At 43.3% G+C, this 18,714-nt stretch overlaps 1 protein-coding gene and 1 non-coding gene across 3 annotated transcripts in view; one reads left to right on the forward strand and one right to left on the reverse strand.

Annotated features, from left to right (window-relative positions):
- The first annotated feature begins 2,293 nt into the window (after positions 1-2,293).
- LOC119948537 lies at positions 2,294-2,431 on the forward strand. Its single transcript, XR_005456927.1, has one exon. It is a non-coding gene; the product is annotated as a small nucleolar RNA SNORA7 (small nucleolar RNA).
- A 10,282-nt stretch (positions 2,432-12,713) lies between these two features.
- Positions 12,714-18,714, reverse strand: part of MAMDC2 (MAM domain containing 2) — a 136,972-nt gene continuing 130,971 nt past the window's right edge. The window contains exons 12-14 of one of the 2 annotated variants that reach the window (XM_038769756.1): positions 17,250-17,509; positions 13,817-13,901; positions 12,714-13,649 (exon numbers count right to left, since the gene is read on the reverse strand). In XM_038769756.1, coding sequence (XP_038625684.1) covers positions 13,585-13,649; positions 13,817-13,901; positions 17,250-17,509 — 410 coding nt within the window. In that variant the 3' untranslated portion in view covers positions 12,714-13,584. Of the gene's footprint in view, positions 13,650-13,816; positions 13,902-17,249; positions 17,510-18,714 lie in introns of those variants that run through there. The other variant, XM_038769757.1, reaches the window with a different exon arrangement.

Genomic DNA, 18,714 nt, shown 5'->3' on the forward strand with positions numbered 1-18,714 from the left:
TGACCTCCAGTGTCACCTCACATCAGCTACACATCCACATGGTCCCATCCTGGACCTCACCTTTACCAACTCTGAAATTCCATTCTCTGTCTATAACCTTCTGACCTGCTACCTCAACCACATCCCTTCACTCCCCAAATCTGTCCTCTGCTAGCACAGAGACCTACAGTCTCTGGACCCTCTCTCTACCTGTCCCAAGTTATTATGCTTCTTCTGGATTCTCTAACAACCCTTCTGCTCCTAGGCACAAAGGTCCAAGTGTGGAACACTATCCTAACTACTAAAATCGCTTGCCCCCTGTCTCTTTCACTCTCCTAACCCCCACCCTTATACCAACCCACCCCCCGACACTTTCCTCAGTCTGCTTGTTTTATAATAATTATGGTATTAATAACAATGATGGCATTTGTTAAGCGCTATGTGCGAAGCACTGTTCTAAGCGCTGGGGGGGATACAAGGTGATCAGGTTGTCCCACCTGGGGCTCACAGTCTTAATCCCCATTTTACAGATGAGGTAATTGAGGCCCAGAGAAGTTAAGTGACTTGCCCAAAGTCACACAGCTGACAAGTGGCAGAGCTGGGATTAGAATCCATGACCTCTGGCTCCCAAACCCAGGCTCTTTCCACTGAACCACGCTGCTTCTCTATTATTACTATATTTCTATACTATTACTGTACTATTACAATATAGTATTACTATATGCCAAGCACTGCTCTAAGCACCAGAGTAGATGCAAGGTAATCTGGTTGCCCCACGTGGGGCTCACAGTCTTCATCCCCATTTTACAGATGAGGTAACTGAGGCACAAAGAAGTTAAGTGATTTGCCCAAGGTCACATAGCAGACAAGTGGCGGAGCCGGAATTAGAACCCACGTCCTCGGACTCCCAAGCCCGTGCTCTGCAGCCCCCCATGAGGGCTCACAACCTAAGTAACAATACTGTCTTCAAATATAGGAAAAGTTTTTATGAGGCCGTAACCCCATTTGTCCTCCATTTCCACAGATCATAGTTATTATATTTGTTAAGCACTTACTGCGTCAAGCGCTGTTCTGAGCGCTGGAGTAGATATGCAAGTTAATCAGGTTGGACAAATGAAAGAAAATGTGTTTAAATTGAAGCAGGAGAGAGTTCAATTCGATATTATAAAGAATGCTTTCATTGTGAGTGTGAAGAAATTATTGGAATAGACTTCCAAGGGACGTTATGGAGTTTCCATGTGGAGACGGAATGGTTTAGTTATTCCACTGTCCCAGGGGATTAGCCAAGATCACCTACGGTGCTCAGTGTTCTGATTTGTATATTCGGAACCATCCTAAACTGGGCAGTTTCTTCACAGGTAATTTTCAAGGTGAAAGTATTTCTTGATTTTTCTCTTCTTTCTTTCTTCTCACCCACCTGCTATCATTGACCCATAATCTCCTACCCTAGAAGGGTACAGAAGATAGGGAGAAAACAAAGTCAGGGAAAGGATGAGAACACATCAGAGCCATGATAAATCTTTTGGCCAATGGGTCATAATTTGGAGAATGAGATTTTAAATCTGCAATATGCAATAATAAAGGAGAGAGTTACCATATTATGTACAATTTACATAGTCATCCCTAGTCAGTAATACAAAACTGTAGCTATTCCTGTGTGGTTTTTGGTTTGTTTTTGTAATGAGATATCATCAATTATATTCTGACATCCAAACTCTGGATTTTAAATTTTTAGAGAAGCAGCATGGCCTATTGGAATGAACACAGGCCTGGGATTCAGATCACCTGAATTCTAATATTGGCTCTGCCATTTACCTGCTGTGTGACCTTAGGCAAGTCATCTCACTCCTTTGTACCTCGGTTTCCTCTTATGTAAAATGGGGATTCAGTACCTGTTCTCCCCCCATGTAGCCTGTGAGCCCCATGTGGGACAGGGACTGTGTCTGACCTGATATCTTGTATCTAACCCAGTGCTTAATACAGTGCTTGGTACATAGTAAGTGCTTGAGTTATAGTGCTATTATTAGTAGTAGTAGTATTACTATTAATAATGATGGCATTTTTTAAGCGCTTACTATGTGCCAAGCACTGTTCTAAGCACTGGAGTAGATACAAGGTAATTAGGTTGTCCCACATGGGGCTCACAGTCTTAATCCCCATTTTACAGATGAGGGAGCTGAGACACAGAGAAGTCAAGTGACTTGCCCAAAGTCACACAGCTGGTCAGTGGCAGAGCCGGGTTTAGAACCCACAACCTCTGACTCCCAAGCCTGTGCCCTTTCCACTATGCCACGCTGCTTCTCAACTATTGTTACCTCTCTCAGAGTCACACCTAGATAGTTTCCAGTACTCTACCAGCCTCGGCTATGAGAGGGAGAGTCAAGCAGAGGCCTACCCATTCCATTCCTAGCTTGGGCAGTGACTAGCGAGTGGAAGGCAATCTGCTACAAGTCAAAACTCACCTGTGCTGGGCAGCAGCAGCATGGGAGAGAAATGAGAGTAGAGACTCGAGTTTACTGTGCAGAAGGTGGCAATTGTAAACCAATTCTGTATTTTTACCAAGAGAACTCTACGGATACACTACCAGAACGATTGCAGATGGAGAGCGGGGGCATTCTGGGAGAGACGTGTCCATGATGTCTCTATGGATCAGAAACGACTTGACGGCATAAGACAAGACAAGATTGCCATTGTTACTATTTTGGGGAGAAAAGGTTAAGTTTGGGAAACACCAGTCCCTCAGTCATATTTGTGACATACTTTTACTTTCCATTTTTTCCCCTTAAAATTGTATGGGCATTGGACAGCACGTAAATAACTCATAGCTCATAGCTTGTAAATTTGAATGCAAATGTTAAAAAATGTAATTCATATATTAATGTTATTTTTAATTACTACCCTGTAAATATAGCTTGTTCTAAATAATAATTTTATATCCTATCATTCTTTATTCCAGATGAGCACAAAGAGCCTCAGATATAAATTCCTCTAATTTTTCCTCTAATATTTATGACAGGAACCATGTCTTCTTATTCTATTGTACTCTCTCAAGCATTTACTACAGCACTCTGCACACAGTAGGTGTCCAATCAACACTACTGATTGATATGAAATAGTGTACCATTCAAAGATAAAAGAAACTGTTTCTTACATCATTTCTGCCTATGTAGAAACTACTGTATTTATTCAGTACTTCAACAATCATTGGCATTTATTGAGTATTTACTGAATACAGAGCACTGTACTAAGTGCTTGGAAGAGTCCAGTCCAATAGAGTAGGTAGTCATGATGCTACTTAATTTCTCTATTCATAATGGCAATAATAATGATAATAATAATGATGGTATTTGTTAAGCACTTGCTATGTGCCAAGCACTGTTCTAAGTGCTGGATGAGGGGATAAAACTGTTGGCAGGTGTGGGTGGGCAATGGAAATTTGAAGTCATATAGAATTTTTTGCAGGCCTAATTATTTTTCAAAATTACCTGCAAGGCTGACTTCATTGTACTGAGTATTGAATAATAATGAAGGGGAGGGGATGAAAAGCTTATGGAAGGGAGAGCATTACTGTTTTATCCTAAAGATGGCAGTATAAACTCACAGTCCTTTAGGTAAAGGCTGGAAACGAAAATGAGCAATCTGTCTAGGACAGAAAAGCCTTTGGAAATGCACTTGTTGAAAATATCAGCAACTCTGAAAAAATGCTACGGGAATAAAACTCTCAATATGTAATATGGGGCAGGATAATTTTATGCAGGAGGATTGGATTGGGAGTCAGGTATCATCATCATCATCATCATAAATCAGGATGAGTGGCCGACGATGTGCAGAACATATGAGTGGGCCCCGGGGAACTTACAAAGGCCTGCTCAATACTTCTCTCTGTATAAGTGTGGAAACTGAGCTCTCTTAAAACTCCCCTGGCCTGCTCAATGGGGCTTTTCCTTGTGGGGCAGAAGAATCACTTCCTTCCCACCTACTGTCTATTTTAGAATGATTGCAGATGGAAGTGGGGCGTTCTGGGAGAGATGTGTCGCTATGGGTCGGATATGACTCGATAGCATAAGACAAGAAGACAGCAACAACCCCTATGGTTCAAGGTTTCACCTGAGGGACCTGAAGTATCACTCCGACCCCTTCACTACCCCATGCACTCAGCTCTTTCTTACCTAGACCACCCACCCAAGATCCCTACACACACACACACACACACACACACACACACACACACGCACACTCCACCCATGTCATCCTTACAATGAAGTGGAGAGCAGCAGCAACAACCAGAGCAGGTGAAAAGAGAAAGTAGCTTCAGCTTAACCTCAAAGACTCCAGGATCAAAGGATCTCATCACCTATTCCTGATATGGCTGAAAAATACCATTGATTGATTAATTGATTGAATCCATGAAGAGAGGGAGGGGGGAAAATGAAATCATACCATAGGGAAGCGTCAAAGCCTAGTAGAAAGAGCATGGGTCTGGGAGTCAGAGGACCTGGGTTCTAATCCCGGCTTTATCATGGACCTGCTGCAGAGCACGGTAATAGATGCTTGGGAGAGTACAATATAACAATATAACAGACGCAGTCGCTGCCCATAAGGAGCTTACAGTCGAGGCAGGGGGCCTTACAGTCTAGAGGGGGGCTTACCTCAGGCTTAGTACAGTGCTTGGCACATAGTAAGCACTTAACAAATACCACAGTTATTACACCAGCAACTCTGAAACATGTCAGAGGCAAAAAAGCCTACCCTGGGAGGAATGAGGGATGTTGGCAGGGGTGAAAGAAGCCTGTTGAACAGTAATCTTTGTTCTGCTCTGCTGAGCTCTACTCTAGTAAGAAGCAGTGTGGCCTAGTGGATAGATCGCAGGCCTGGGAGTCAAAAGGACCTGGGTTCTACTCCCAGCTCCGCCACTTGTCTGCTGTGTGACCTTGGGCAAGTCAATTCATTTCTCTGGGCCTCAGTTGCCACATCTGTAAAATGGGGATTAGGGCTGTGAGCCCCACGTGGGACAGGGACTCTGTCCAACCCAATTACCTTGTATCTACCCCAGCACTCAGTACAGTGCTTAGCACATAGCGCTTAACAAATGCCACAATTATTAATGGATGGGAACCATTGGTTGGTTTGTCTGTGGGGTGGCCTGGTGCATTTGTATCCAGTAAATCACATTGCTTTGGACCTCCTAGCATATTGGTTCATTTTTTTTGTTTAACTATGCTGGGGTAGGTTGTGGCTTTTGTGGGTTCAATTTCGGGAGGGGAACATTAGGGATGGCACTGCCTACCAGCGCTGCTATGGGCTGCAATCACAGCTCTCCAAGTCATGACATGGCCAGATATGTTTCTGGCTGGAGCGGAAACTTCCATCAGCAGTCCAGATGGGCCAGTTCAGTTGTGGTGGCAGGAGGAGGCAGGGGAGGGGGGAATCACTGCTGGCATTAGTACTTAGTGCTTAGTACAGTGCTCTGCACATAGTAAGCGCTCAATAAATACAATTGATGATGATTACTACAGACAATTACTGCTCCTTCTACAAGGTGGCTGCAAATGGAGCTATTGCGGCCACCACCATCATGACCGCAGCAGAGGGGTTCTGTCATGTCACCCTGGCCTAAAGCGCTAATGATGGTCCTGCCTAAATGTGTGACTGTCCTGTCTCCCCAAATTGGACCATTTGGTCACCTCACCTGAACTCGGCAAACAAACCAAACACTAGGTGCCACCCATAGGCCTACCACCGAACCCGCCTAAGGTTCTTCTGGGGGCTTGACCGCAGCCAGCTGGTGGCAGCCAGAGGTAGCCAGCTGATTCACCTCTTCACTTGGACAGACATCAGGGTGACAGGGAAGAATATGGGAATGAGCCAGAGGAAGTTCTCCTTACTTACCTGGAAGGGGAAGTGAGCCTTGGTTCAAGATCAAACTTGCTGAAAAAGTGAGCGATATTTACTTAGGTTCGATTCAGCAACTCGCTACTGGAAGTCAATAATGTGGTTTTATTAATGCCTCCCCAGACCTACAATATCAGGAAATTTCACTGATCTTAAGAAAGGGAAAACTTTTTAAAGAAGGTTTATTGAAAACCATGGTTATAGATTAAGTTTTATTTTGTCACATTTTCGGGCTCAGAAATTTCTCCATCAGAGACACAAAGGAGGACAGTGAAGAAGCCACTGGAAGCTGCATTACGTTCTTTCTCTTGCTCTATGAGTCTAATGCTATAGTTTCAGATAAATATAGATAATAGACCAGATTCTTTTGAGTAGAGAATTAGAAAGCAGGAGACTTCAGCTGTAGTTTAGTATGGACCCCGCCTTCCCCACAGGAGACAGAGGCCAGAAACAGCCAGAACTTACATTCAACTTGTCTGCCTTTAAAATTGTTGAAACACTGACTGGGCTGTTACACTCTGGAAACCACATATGTTCCCTGGAGCTAGGAACATACTAATAATCATAATTGTGGTATTTATTAAGCATTTGCTTTGTGCCGAGCGCTGTACTAAACACTGGGATAGTAGATACAATTTGTAATTAGATCAAACCTTGTCCGTGTCCCACATGGTACTCACAGTCTAAGTAGGAGGCAGAACAGGCCATTTAATCCCCATTTCACCGAGGAGGAAACTGAGGCACAGAAAAGTGAAATGACTTGCCCAAGGTCACACAGCAGACAAGTGGCAGAGTCTGGATTAGAAACCAGGTCCTCTGACTCCCTGGCCCATGCTCTTTCCACTTAGGCTATGCTGCTTCTCGGCAGTACGACTACCCCCTCAGAGAACTGTTATCAGTTTTTCTTCCAATCTCTTCTTTTTCTTATCAATTCCGGTATTTGAAATGCTCCCATTGTCTGTCACTTGATGTCTATACTTTATTTCTCTTTATTTTGTAACTGTCTTCCCGCCCCTAGATTGTGAGCACTTTTGAGACAGGGACCAGGTCTGAATTGGTTTATTTTGTATTTCTCCCAGGACATAGTACAGTTTTCAGCATATAGTAAGCTTTCAGCAAATCCTATTGTTGCTACTACTAGCCTCAGTTCTGATAATTATGGTTTCTGGGACCTTGGACAGGTCAGCCAGCCTGCCTCAGTTTCTACATTTTTAAAATAGGCATGATTATTGATTGCATCTATCGACCACACAGAACTGGTGTTAGGTTCAGGCAATGAATGTGTGCAAGACTACTTTGAAAATAAAAGGCAAACATATTCCTCTATTCATCTTTCTCACTGCAGGTCTGAAAAGGACCTCTGTGGTTTATTTCCCACCTCTAATCCCTACTATCAGTGTCACAGATGGAGGGGTCAATTTAGGTAGGCATTTTGAAAAGCATTTTAAAGATGTAAAATATATCAAACTACAAAATAACATATTACTGCAGCAAGATAGTTCTCCAGAATGATGGTGGAGGTTGTCCTACCTTTCGTTTGGAGTCTCTAACTTTAGCGAAAGATATTCCTGAAGAATCCACCTACTCAACTGTTTGTTCTTGAAGCGACAGATGCTTGGAGTAAGGCTCACTTCAAAATTTTCAGCCAAAGTTGTCATTATGTTAATTTTCTGAATTTGGTTCTGAATGTGTTTTCCTCTCCAGCCTTTCTATAGGGATGGCTTGTAGTAAGTGGACTTCAGCTTGGGGAAAGGAGGGAGGTGAAGGAAAAGGAGGAGGAGGAGGAGAACAAGAGGAGGTGGGGGAGGTGGAGAAGAAGGAAAAGAATGAAGAGGAGGAGAAGGACAAGGTGGAGAATGAGGAAGAGGTGGGAGGCAGAGGGAAAGGGAGTTTTCAGACATAACGCCATCCTGAACATCATCAACTGCATTTATTGAGTGCCTGCTGGGTGCAGAGGACTGAACAAGGTGCTTGGGAATCAATATAAAAGATGCGGTCCTTGTCCTCAAGGAATTTACAGTTTATGCTTTGCACACAGTAAGCACTCAACAAATACGATTGATTGAATGAATGAATAATACTGTAGCCACACTTTTGGGCAAAATTTTTGGAACCCAAAACTGGGGAGGGGTCATTATGCAGATAATTTAATGTGGCGATAAGGAGAGCAGAAGAACAAAGAAAAGAAGAAAAAAGGAGAAGGAAAAGAGGGGAAAAGGAAGAGAGAGGTAAGAGGCCACTTGAGACTGTGTCTCTTACATTGCACTCTCCCGAGTGCTACATACAATAGGCACATAGTGAATTATGGCAATCCCCGACTCCTTCTTCTTGTCCTACCCCAGTTGGCTCATCTCTAAAAACCTTTTGCCTGCCCTTCATGACAACCTTCCGCCACTTGTCTGCTGTGTGACCTTGGGCAAGTCACTACACTTCTCTGTGCCTCAGTTAGCTCATCTGTAAAATGGGGATTAAGACTGAGCCCCACGTGGGACAACCTGATAATCTTGTATCTACCCCAAAGCTTAATACAGTGCTTGGCACATAATAAGTGCTTAACAAATACCATAATCATTATTATTATTATTATTGACCTACAGCCCCACCTGCCTAACTCACTCACCGCACTGCACATCCTAGTGGGAATATGACTGGTGAAAATGAAGGAGTGTGAGGGACACACTGTGCAAACCACTAGCACTGATAGTCGATTCCTGGCACAGGTTCTCAATCCCAAAGGTTTATCCATCGCTTTCTTCGGGAGACTCCGTCATTCCAAGGGATGGAACTGAACTTGGCTGTGCTTTTTAGAAATAGAAAAGAACAGAGTGGGGTCATCCATTTTGAGGAGTATCCATATTTATTTTCTGGTCATGTGAAGTACCATTCAGACTAATTGAAATTGAATTATCCATTCGAAAGGAAATTCCAAACATCCATGTATTCGTCATTTCACTTTGAAATAACAATAGCAGCCTTGACGTAGAACATTTCCTAAGGATTGATGATGAGTGGCCGTGTTAATGAACCTCAACATAATGTCAGGTTATCATCTCTCCAATGCTCATTAGTCTCTGCCTTGCACCTTCATTAACTTGTTTTCCTGAACAAAGACTTTGTGTAAATGACCGCTGCCAATAATTGATGTTCATTGCTTAATTTTATCCAATGATTTCTCTTTTCTGTTGGTTTTCCACAAATGAAAGTTCCTCCTTGAACATGCTGCATCCTTTTCTATTCAAAATGTTTGGTCTCTGACTCAGCCCAGTGTGTTCTTGGTCTTGAAGTTAAGTGTTAAGTGTTTCCTTGGTTTTCTGTTTCTTGGGGTCCACGGTGTTAGGAAGGAGGTGAATTTGTTGTCCCACTGAACTAAGCACTTGGGAGAGTAGTAATAATAATAATAATAACATTAATGATGGCATTTATTAAGCGCTTACTATGTGCAAAACACTGTTCTAAGCACTGGGGAGGTTACAAGGTGATCAGGTTGTCCCACGGGGGGCTCACAGTCTTAATTCCCATTTTACAGATGAGGTAACTGAGGCACAGAGAAGTTAAGTGACTTGCCCAAAGTCACACAGCTGACAATTCGTGGAGCTGGGATTTGAACCCCTGACCTTTGACTCCACAGCCCATGCTCTTTCCACTGAGCCATGCTACTTCTCAATAGAGTAAAATAGCATTGGTAGACACAATCTCTGCCCTCATGGCCTACCCATCTATAACAACATTTTCACCGCCATTTATACTTGCTAATGTCTTCCTTTGAGTTATCAGAGACACTTCTTCATGATCGCCTGACGGGCTGGAGTATTTTGCTTTATGCAACTTTATTCAGGCGAAACCCTTCAATCGATGGGATTTATTGAGCCCTATTCTGTGCAGAGCACTGTATTAAGCACTTCAAGATGATCTATCAAGCAGGTGGTTTTTATTGGCTACTGAATGATCCATCTCATAGTTTGAATTACTAGGTGGCCTGATCTTGTGAGCAGGGGCGGGCAGCAGTAGGGAAGAGGAAGGCGAGACTTTCCGTGAAGCTCCTTAGGAGGAAGGAACCCAAGCTGACCATGGGGACACTCACGCTTTTCTCCACTCTTCTGGCTCATCTTCCCTGGGCTCTGAGCAGCGGTTGAAGTGAGGAAAACAGGAAAACCATTTCCCTCCTCAGTCCTGGCTGATCTTCCCAGGCTGATTCCTGCACAGGCCAGGGAGAGAGCTGCCACCGCTGCCACCCTTGGGACTGTAGGACAGGAGGGGGCCAGGCTGGGCTTTCCCAGCAGGGTGAGGAGAGCTCGGGAGATAATCTATCAAGCAGGTGGTTTTTATTGGCTACTGAATGATCCATCTCATAGTTTGAATTACTAGGTGGCCCGATCTTGTGAGCAGGGGCGGGCAGCGCTAGGGAAGAGGAAGGCGAGACTTTCCGTGAAGCTCCTTAGGAGGAAGGAACCCAGGCTGACCATAGGGACACTCACGCTTTCCTCCACTCTTCTGGCTCATCTTCCCCGGGCTCTGAGCAGCGGCTGAAGTGAGGGAAGCAGGAAAACACATTTTCCTCCTCAGTCCTGGCTGATCTTCCCAGGCTGATTCCCGCACAGGCCAGGGAGAGAGCTGCCACCGCTGCCAACCTTGGGACTGTAGGACAGGAGGGGGCTGGGCTGGGCTTTCCCAGTAGGGTGAGGAGAGCTTGGGAGGATTCGTGCTTCCCAAGTTCCCTCTCTCCATAGGGAGGGCAGAGGAGATGAAACGAGAAGCCTTGTGTTTATTTTCTTTTCATTAAAAAAAATCTACAAAAAAATAAATCGAGGGCCAGCAGCAGTCTGAGGCAGGGTCAACCGCCCTCCTCTCACTCCCTGCTCCAGCCCCCGAGACTGGGGAGAGCTGCAGCCAGTGCCCAGATCAGTGGGGCTATGAAAACTATTCTTGGTTTTCTTTTTAACTAAAGAACAAACATAAAAATAAATCCCCTGGGGCCAGCAGAGGCCCAAGCAGGGGTGAGGGCAGCGGGCTGTGGCTGGAGGAGGGAGGTGAAGGCGAGGAAGGCGGGTGCCATGTTAGACCCAAGTTCAACAACTTCTCTAGACTGTAAGCTCCTTGTGGGCAGGGAACATGTCCACCAACTCTTTTGCATTGTTCTCTCCCGAGCGCTTAGTACAGTGATTGACTGATTCTCCTCAGGATTGGAAAGCAAACCAAACGCCTCTTTTTTATGGTATTTGTTAAGTGCTTACTAGGTGCCAGGCACTGTACTAAGTGCTGGAGTAGATACAAGATACTCAGGTTGGATAGAGTCCCTGTCCCACGTAGTACTCAAAGTCTTAACCCCCAATTTACAGATGAGGGAACTGAGGCACCGAGAAGTTAAGTGACTTGTCCAAGGTCACAGAGCAGGCAAGTGGCGGAGCCGGGATTAGAACCCAGGTCCTCTGACTCCCAGGCCTGGGCTCTATCCACTAGGTCAGGCTGCTGTCTATGCACATTGCACCTCCATCACAGAGGCTTTTTCATATATATCACTCTGTGGGTCTGGGGGCAAAGCAACCTTCTCTCTTCATTGGCCTCTGATCCTTACATGGCAAAAGTGACATTGAAAAGTTCCCTTTTCTTCTTCATGGGCAGTTCAGCATCCACCAGAGACCGATGTTCTGATTTTATTGAAACGGAGCCACGTTCCTTTCCTCCTCCTGGGAATCAGCACCAGGTGTGTTGGTCTTGTTTATTTTTTGCCCATAGTTGGCACAGCTTTTTTTCCCCTCACACAGCAGAAAGAAAACTCCATGGGCATGCGTCCTTCAAAGCCAACTTCTTTCCTCTAGTTCCTGGTTGGTTGGATCAGAGTGTACCAGTCAATCTCAATTGTGATGGTGCAAAAGGGAGAAATGACTTTTTAGGTGGCCAAAGGTAAACTGAAGTTCTGAAACAAAGAGAATGACTATTGCTTGTCCCAGAAGGGTATTGCAAGAGAGCAAAAATCAATCTAGATAGTCTCCTGCTTTGTAAAATCAGGTTATAGATTCATTGAGTCAATAGTGATAGATTAGGCTCTCTAAAACAATGTTTCATTAAACTATATCATTGACATGTCTGGGTCTACAGATGCAAATTATCCAGGCAGTTCAGCTCTTAAATATTCATTTGGTTTCATTTACCTGGGATGTTGAGATGAAAGTGCATTTTCTTTGATTTAAAATTACAGGATAATTGAGGCCTAAGGATATTTTTAGATCTAAATTATCCAGATAATCTGTTTATGTAGATCCATTCTGAATATGTTTTCTTATGGGTACAAAAATGTTGTAACCAGGTTTCTGTTGAGCATGGAATTAGAAATATACGTTCATTCAATTCAGAACTGTAATGGTACTAATTTTGAAAATTCTAAATCTTATCTAGATCAGGATATAGTGAGCTAATGAACACAACTGTTTATATGGAGAAATGCAAAAAAAATTTTAAATGACATTTTTATTAGATAATTCAGCATATACTATACAAACACTTTTCCATTGTTCTAAAAATTGAAAACAAAATAGCAGACAGCAGTTCGGTCAGATTTCTTGAATTAATTCTCTTCAAAATGAATAATGTTTATTATTGGGATCTGTGAGAAGCAGCATGGCCTAGTGAAAATAGCACAGGCCTGGAAGTCTGAGGACCTGGGTTCTAACCCCAGCTCTATCGCTTGCCTGCTGTGTGAGGAAGTCACTGAACTTCTCTGGGCCTCAGTTTTCTCATCTGTAAACTGGGGTTTCCAACCTGTTCTACCACCTATTTGGACTGTGAGTCCCATGTGGGGCTGTGTTCGACCCACTTATCTTGTATCTACCCACCACTTAGTACAGTGCTTGGCACATGTTAAGTGCTTAATGAATACCACAATAATTATTATTTTAATTTTTTAGAAGAGACATAAAAGCATTTGTGTACATGTGTATATAAACAGAATGACAGTCTTGTAGTGGGGAAAAAAAGTGCAATCTCTACCCATGTGATTATTTAAGACTTCTTTAAAGTAAGAAAAATAGGCAGTTAGCAGTGTATGGCAATATAGTATTAACAATAGTTTAGCCACACTATGACTCAATCTTCTTATCTTTCATTCTTACGGAACATTTAAAGTACAGTCAGTAAAAGACAAAATGATCCCAAATGGAATTAACATGAAAAACTGCATTCAGCTGCAGGGTATTACTAATACCTAATAATATTTACTTAAAAATATCTGTGATGCTTGAAACTACCAAAAAAAAAAATCCAACTACACAACAAACCACAGCAACAAGATCCACTTTCTGTTCAACACAAAACATTCACTGAATGCAGATTTAAGCAAGCCCAACATTGAATTTTGATTGGGGTCCATTTGTTATTTTTATCTGTGCACATAACAAAAGACTTACAATAGCGCACACATTTGTAAGATCAAACATTATTAAAATGGATGATCTGTGCAAAATGGAAAGCCTGTACACCTAGTTACAGTTGTCATAGGCACAAGGGGGAAAACAAAATAAACAAGAACAGTTTAAGAAGCCCTGAGTCAATAATGTTGCAGAAGTGAGGAAGTAGGGTGCTCCAAATCCTTTCTAATGCTTTTTGTGAAATATTTAATATAGTCCAGTATTCCTCTGTTCTTTTCGAAGGGAATGAGGCTGTGCAGTATTTCATACATTTTATTTATGTGGCCCTCCATCCATTTTGAGAAATCTTTTCTTAGTACTCAATCTCATTCAAGTCCTCAGAAAATCCTGATGATTGCTGGGCCGCATCTTCTAACTCTGTAAAAGGAAAAACAGGTACGTGGAAAATGGTTCATTCTCATCCCCTTCTAATGGAGAAAAAACACACAAGCTGCATTACAATAACCAGTCTGAAAGGGCTTTGAAAAGCATATTCAATCCAATTTGTTCAGAGTATTTAAGAAAATAAACACATTGAATTTTACCTGTACAGGGTCCTGACAGCAGTGTAATGTCATCGATAGCAATATCACTTCTAATTGACATTCCACGAATGGCTTCAAAAACAACCTGTAAAATCATCCAGGTTGAACTTAGAAAGTTGTTTGCTCCACAAACAGAAAACTCTGACGCAGTCTATTTTGAAATACAATATAGATTTCAGGGCCTCTCATAGAAACTAATTTTACAGGCTTGTCGATACTCATTTTCAAACTGATAGACAAATTAGAATGAAGTCCCTCAATGAGGCAGTTCTCTGTACACTTGTCTTGTTATAAATGTTGAAGCTTTCACTGTAAACACCACAGTATCAGCAATAAAGCTACAAGGAGAAAGATCAAATCATTTACACGGCTTCCAAAGGTGCTCATTTTAATCCACAGAGTGATCTGATGCTTAAAGTCTGAGATCAATAGCTATGAAGGACACCTGTATTTATCTATTTAAACAGTAATAAGGCCTCTTATTGTCTCACAGCATTTATGTACATATCTTTAATTTATTTATCTTAATGTCTGTCTCCCCCTCTAGGCTGTGAGCTCATTATGGGCAGGGACCGGGTTTACCAACTCTGTTCTATTGTACTCTCCCAAGCGCTTAGTACACACTAGGCGCTCAATAAATATGACTGATTGACTGATTGATCCTCCAGGATGGCTCCGTAGAATGGACCGAACAGGACCGGCCAGGTAAATTATGCGTTCCTGCTTTATCTATTGGCGATGAGGAAATGGATCAGACAGGGCACTCCCTGCAATTTCCAGAGTCAAATGCTTTCCTACAGCTTTGAAAACTCTAAGGAAGTCTTAGTGCTGCTCCCTGCATTTTTTACTCTACCTAACATGCCACAAAGCTCACATCCCCTGTGCCACGCTGTGATCCGTTGCCCCACACGAGTCCGAGAGTGTTTGGTCAATTGAAATTCTTCAGGAGCTGATTTAGAATGACTGTGGCTAGGGTCTTGCTGGCAATGGAGAGCGATGAGAAGCTTCGAGAATCACTGCAATCTGATCTTTCACCTTTCTTCTTGAAGATGCTGCTGAGGATGACATCTTTGAGATTCTGTGAGATCCTTGGAGATCTGCTAGATTGTAAAGCCCTTGAGGGCAGGGATCGTGACTACCAACTGTACTGTACTCTGTCACCAAATACTGTTGGTTCTACCTTCACAACTACTTCACAACAGAGAAGCAGCGTGGCTTAGTGAAAAAAGTCCAGGCTTGGGAGTCAGAGGTTGTGGGTTCTAATCCCAGCTCCGCCACTTATCAGCTGTGTGACTTTGGGCAAGACACTTCACTTCTCTGTGCCTCAGTTACCTCATCTGTAAAAGGGGGTTGAAGACTGTGAGCCCCACATGGGGCAACCTGATTACCTTATGTCTACCCCAGCGCTTAGAACAGTGCTTGACACAGAGTAAGCGGTTAAAAATACCATCATTAGCATTATTATCATCTCTAAAATCCACCCTTTCTTTTCCATCCAAATGGCTACCACACTGATCCAAGCACTTATCCTTTCCTGCCTTGATTAGTTTATCAGCCTCCAAGTCTCTCTTCATTCCAGTCCATACTTCACTCACTCTGCTGCTTGGATCATTTTAAAAAAAGAAATCATTCAGTCCATGTTTCCCCACTCCTAAAGAACTTCCAGTGGATGCCCAAACGGAAACTCCTTACCATTGTCTTTAAAGCACTCAATCACCTTGCCCCCTCCTATCTTAGCTCACTGATTTCCTACTGCAACCCAGCCCACACATTTTACTCCTCAAACTCCAGCCTACTCACTGTAGCTCAATCTTGTCTATCACATCCCTGACCCCTTGCCCACATTTTCCCTCCGTCCTGGAACTTCCTGCCCCTTTATATATGTCAGAGCACATCACTCTCCCCACCTTCAAAGTCTTGCTAAAATCACATGTACCTCGATCTAATCTATTTGCTACCGACCCCTTGTTCGTGTCTTCCTTCTGGCCTGGAACTCTCTCTCCCTTCATATCTGATGGACCAGCACCCTCCCCACCGTCAAAACCTTATTAAAATCACATCTCCTCCAAGAGGCCTTCCCCAACTAAGCCCTCATTTCCCCTACTCCCTCTCCCTTCTGCATTGCCTATGAATTTGGATCTGTATCCTTTAAGCACATGATATTCAGCCCCTCAGCATTTGTGTAAATATCCATAATTTATTTTAACGTCCGTCACCACCCCTAAACTGTAAGTTCCTTGTGGGCAGGGAACGTGTCTACAAACTCTGTTGTATTGTACACCTATCTTTCACTTATTTCTATTTCAAACATAGAATCAATCAATTGTATTTATTGAGCGCTTACTGTGTGCAGAGCACTGTACTAAGCACTTGGGAAGTACAAGGTGGCAACATATAGAGACAGTCCCTACCCAACAGTGGGCTCACAGTCTAGAAGACCAGAACATAGAATAGAACATTCCTCTCCTTTGAGTGGCATTGTGGCATCCTCTTGGGTCAAGTTTTTCTTATACTCTTCAAATGGGAAGTGGTTAATAGTATTAATAATAGTAATAATAATTATTATTGTGGCATTTGGGAAGTGTTTGCTTTGTAGAAAACACTACTAAGCTCTGGGGTAGATACAAGAGAATATGGTCAGATAGTCCTTGTACCACATGAGGCTCACAGTCTTAATCCTCATTTTACAGATGAGGTAGCTGAGGCCCAGAGAAGTGGAGTGACTTGCCCAAGGCCGCACAGCAGACAAGTGGCAGAGTCAGGATTAGATCCCAGGTCCTTCTGACTCCCAGGCCCATGCTCTAGCCACTACACCATGCTGCTTCTCTGCTATTACCTCAGAAAAGTGTGCGGGCTGAAAATGTCAGTAGATTGAACGGGAGTTGACTAAATTTCTGGAGGATAGGTCCATATTGGGTGTCTAGAGGGAAAATCAGGGGTCTTAGCTGCTATTTCCATTACCATTAGGACGGATGTCAAGAGGGGCATCACCGGGATTCTTCCTCCACATATCCTGTGGCTACCATTAGAGGGCAAATACTGGACAGGATGGAACCCTGCTCGGACACAGCAATGATATCTCTTATGTTCTTTTTTTTTTTTGGTACTTGTTAAGCACTTACTATGTGTCAAACACCGTTCTAAGTAAGCACTGGGACAGGTACAGGTTAATTAGGTCCATTCTTTGCACTACTCATAGTCCCACATTTGGAACGTTGCTTTTCAACGTGATCCTGCATTCATCTCTGACCGACATAGGAAATGTTTCAAGACCCTTCCCAGGAACTTCCAGAGGGAGCAGAAGAAACATCTGGTTTAAACAGAACCATGAGGCTTGGTTGCTCTCAAATCACATTTTTCATGACCTTTCGTGTAGAAACCAAACCAAGCTAAGGCCTAAGGAACAGTTTGATCCTTAGCCTCTTTTGCTTACCTGGTGTTGCTTCTCACAATTATATTCTATGAATCCTCTTAGCCAGCTAATACTCTGCTCTCCTCTCCTTCTCCATAAGAGGGTCTCTCCGCTGTAACCTTCCATTTTCAAATAAACATTCAATAATCCTGTCCCAGCTCCATACATGTGATAGAAAAAGGTCAAGCAGTGTTTTCCAGAGACTCCGCGGAGGGACTTTGAAGCCAGGCGCGCTTTTTGTCCGTATACCATATTGGATGCCTCGATATACATGTAGTACCCTGAAAAGAGATGTAAAATCAAATAGCATTAAAATAAACTCAATTACATCTTTCCTTGGGGATGGGTCCCTCTGGAAGAAGTTGTGAAAAATACATGCTTTGCTTAAAATACAATATGAAAGAAAAACTTAGTGAGAGATTAGCTCTAAGCAGGATAACTATACCAAAAATGATTATATTTTGAGCTCAGTTACTTACACTGTGGGGTTTCAAAGTAGTTTTTAGAGATGGGACCCCTGTGATTTCAAGCTTTCCCCCTCCTCACTCAGCCCAGTCCACCTCACCCCCCACCCCCACTCCACCACCAACCCAGAGAAATATACTCACAGGAGCAGCAGCAGCAGCAGCCAGAGCATGTAAGAGAAACTGCTCCTGCTACTTTGGACTCCTGGTTGAAAATCTGATTTAACATGAATCTGTTCAACTCAAAGGAAGTAATCAACATGGGACCATGTCTTGGTTTCTGTTGAGAACTTTCTCTGCTGACACGGCACTCAGTAATAATTATGGTATTTGTTAAGCACTTACTATGTGCCAAGCATTATTTTAAGCACTGGGGTAGATAGAAGATATTCAGGTTGGACACAGTCCCTGTTCCACAGGGGGTTCACAGTCTGGGTGGAAGGAGAACAGGAATTGAATCCCCACTTTACAGATGAGGAACCTGAGGCCCAGGAAAGTTAAGTGACTTTCCCGAAGTCTCACAACAGACAAGTGGCGGACCTGGGATTAGAACGCAGGTCCACTAACTCCCAGGCCCATGCTTTTTCCACTAGGCCACGCCACTTCCCATAATTGCTTCCCATTGCTCAATAAAGAGCAATGCATGAAACACGGAGAGTCAAAAATGAAAATTTTAGCTGCTTTAGGGAGAGATATGATCTGACTGGGAAGGTAAGGGTCTGGAACAATGTCAAGGGAACCCTCCTACATAGAGATCTATGGACCTCAGAGAGGGCTCCCAGCTGGTGGATCAAATCCCCACCCTTCTTCGCCTGCCGCTCTCCCCCCCTCCCCACCCTGCAATATAAAGCGCATCCAGCAAAAGGCCGTTTTAACCCAGGAAAGAAGGTCAGCAGCCAGTTTTTTGGGGGGTAACAGATGCAAGGGGTCATTTCTGAAATATAACTCTTTAATTATGGGACTCTCCCTGAAACATCTGCAGATTTGCCTATTTAGATGCAACTCCTGAAATCCCTCGTTTC

The sequence above is a fragment of the Tachyglossus aculeatus genome, chromosome X4 (assembly GCF_015852505.1).
Source record: "Tachyglossus aculeatus isolate mTacAcu1 chromosome X4, mTacAcu1.pri, whole genome shotgun sequence".
NCBI classification, from domain to species: domain Eukaryota; kingdom Metazoa; phylum Chordata; class Mammalia; order Monotremata; family Tachyglossidae; genus Tachyglossus; species Tachyglossus aculeatus.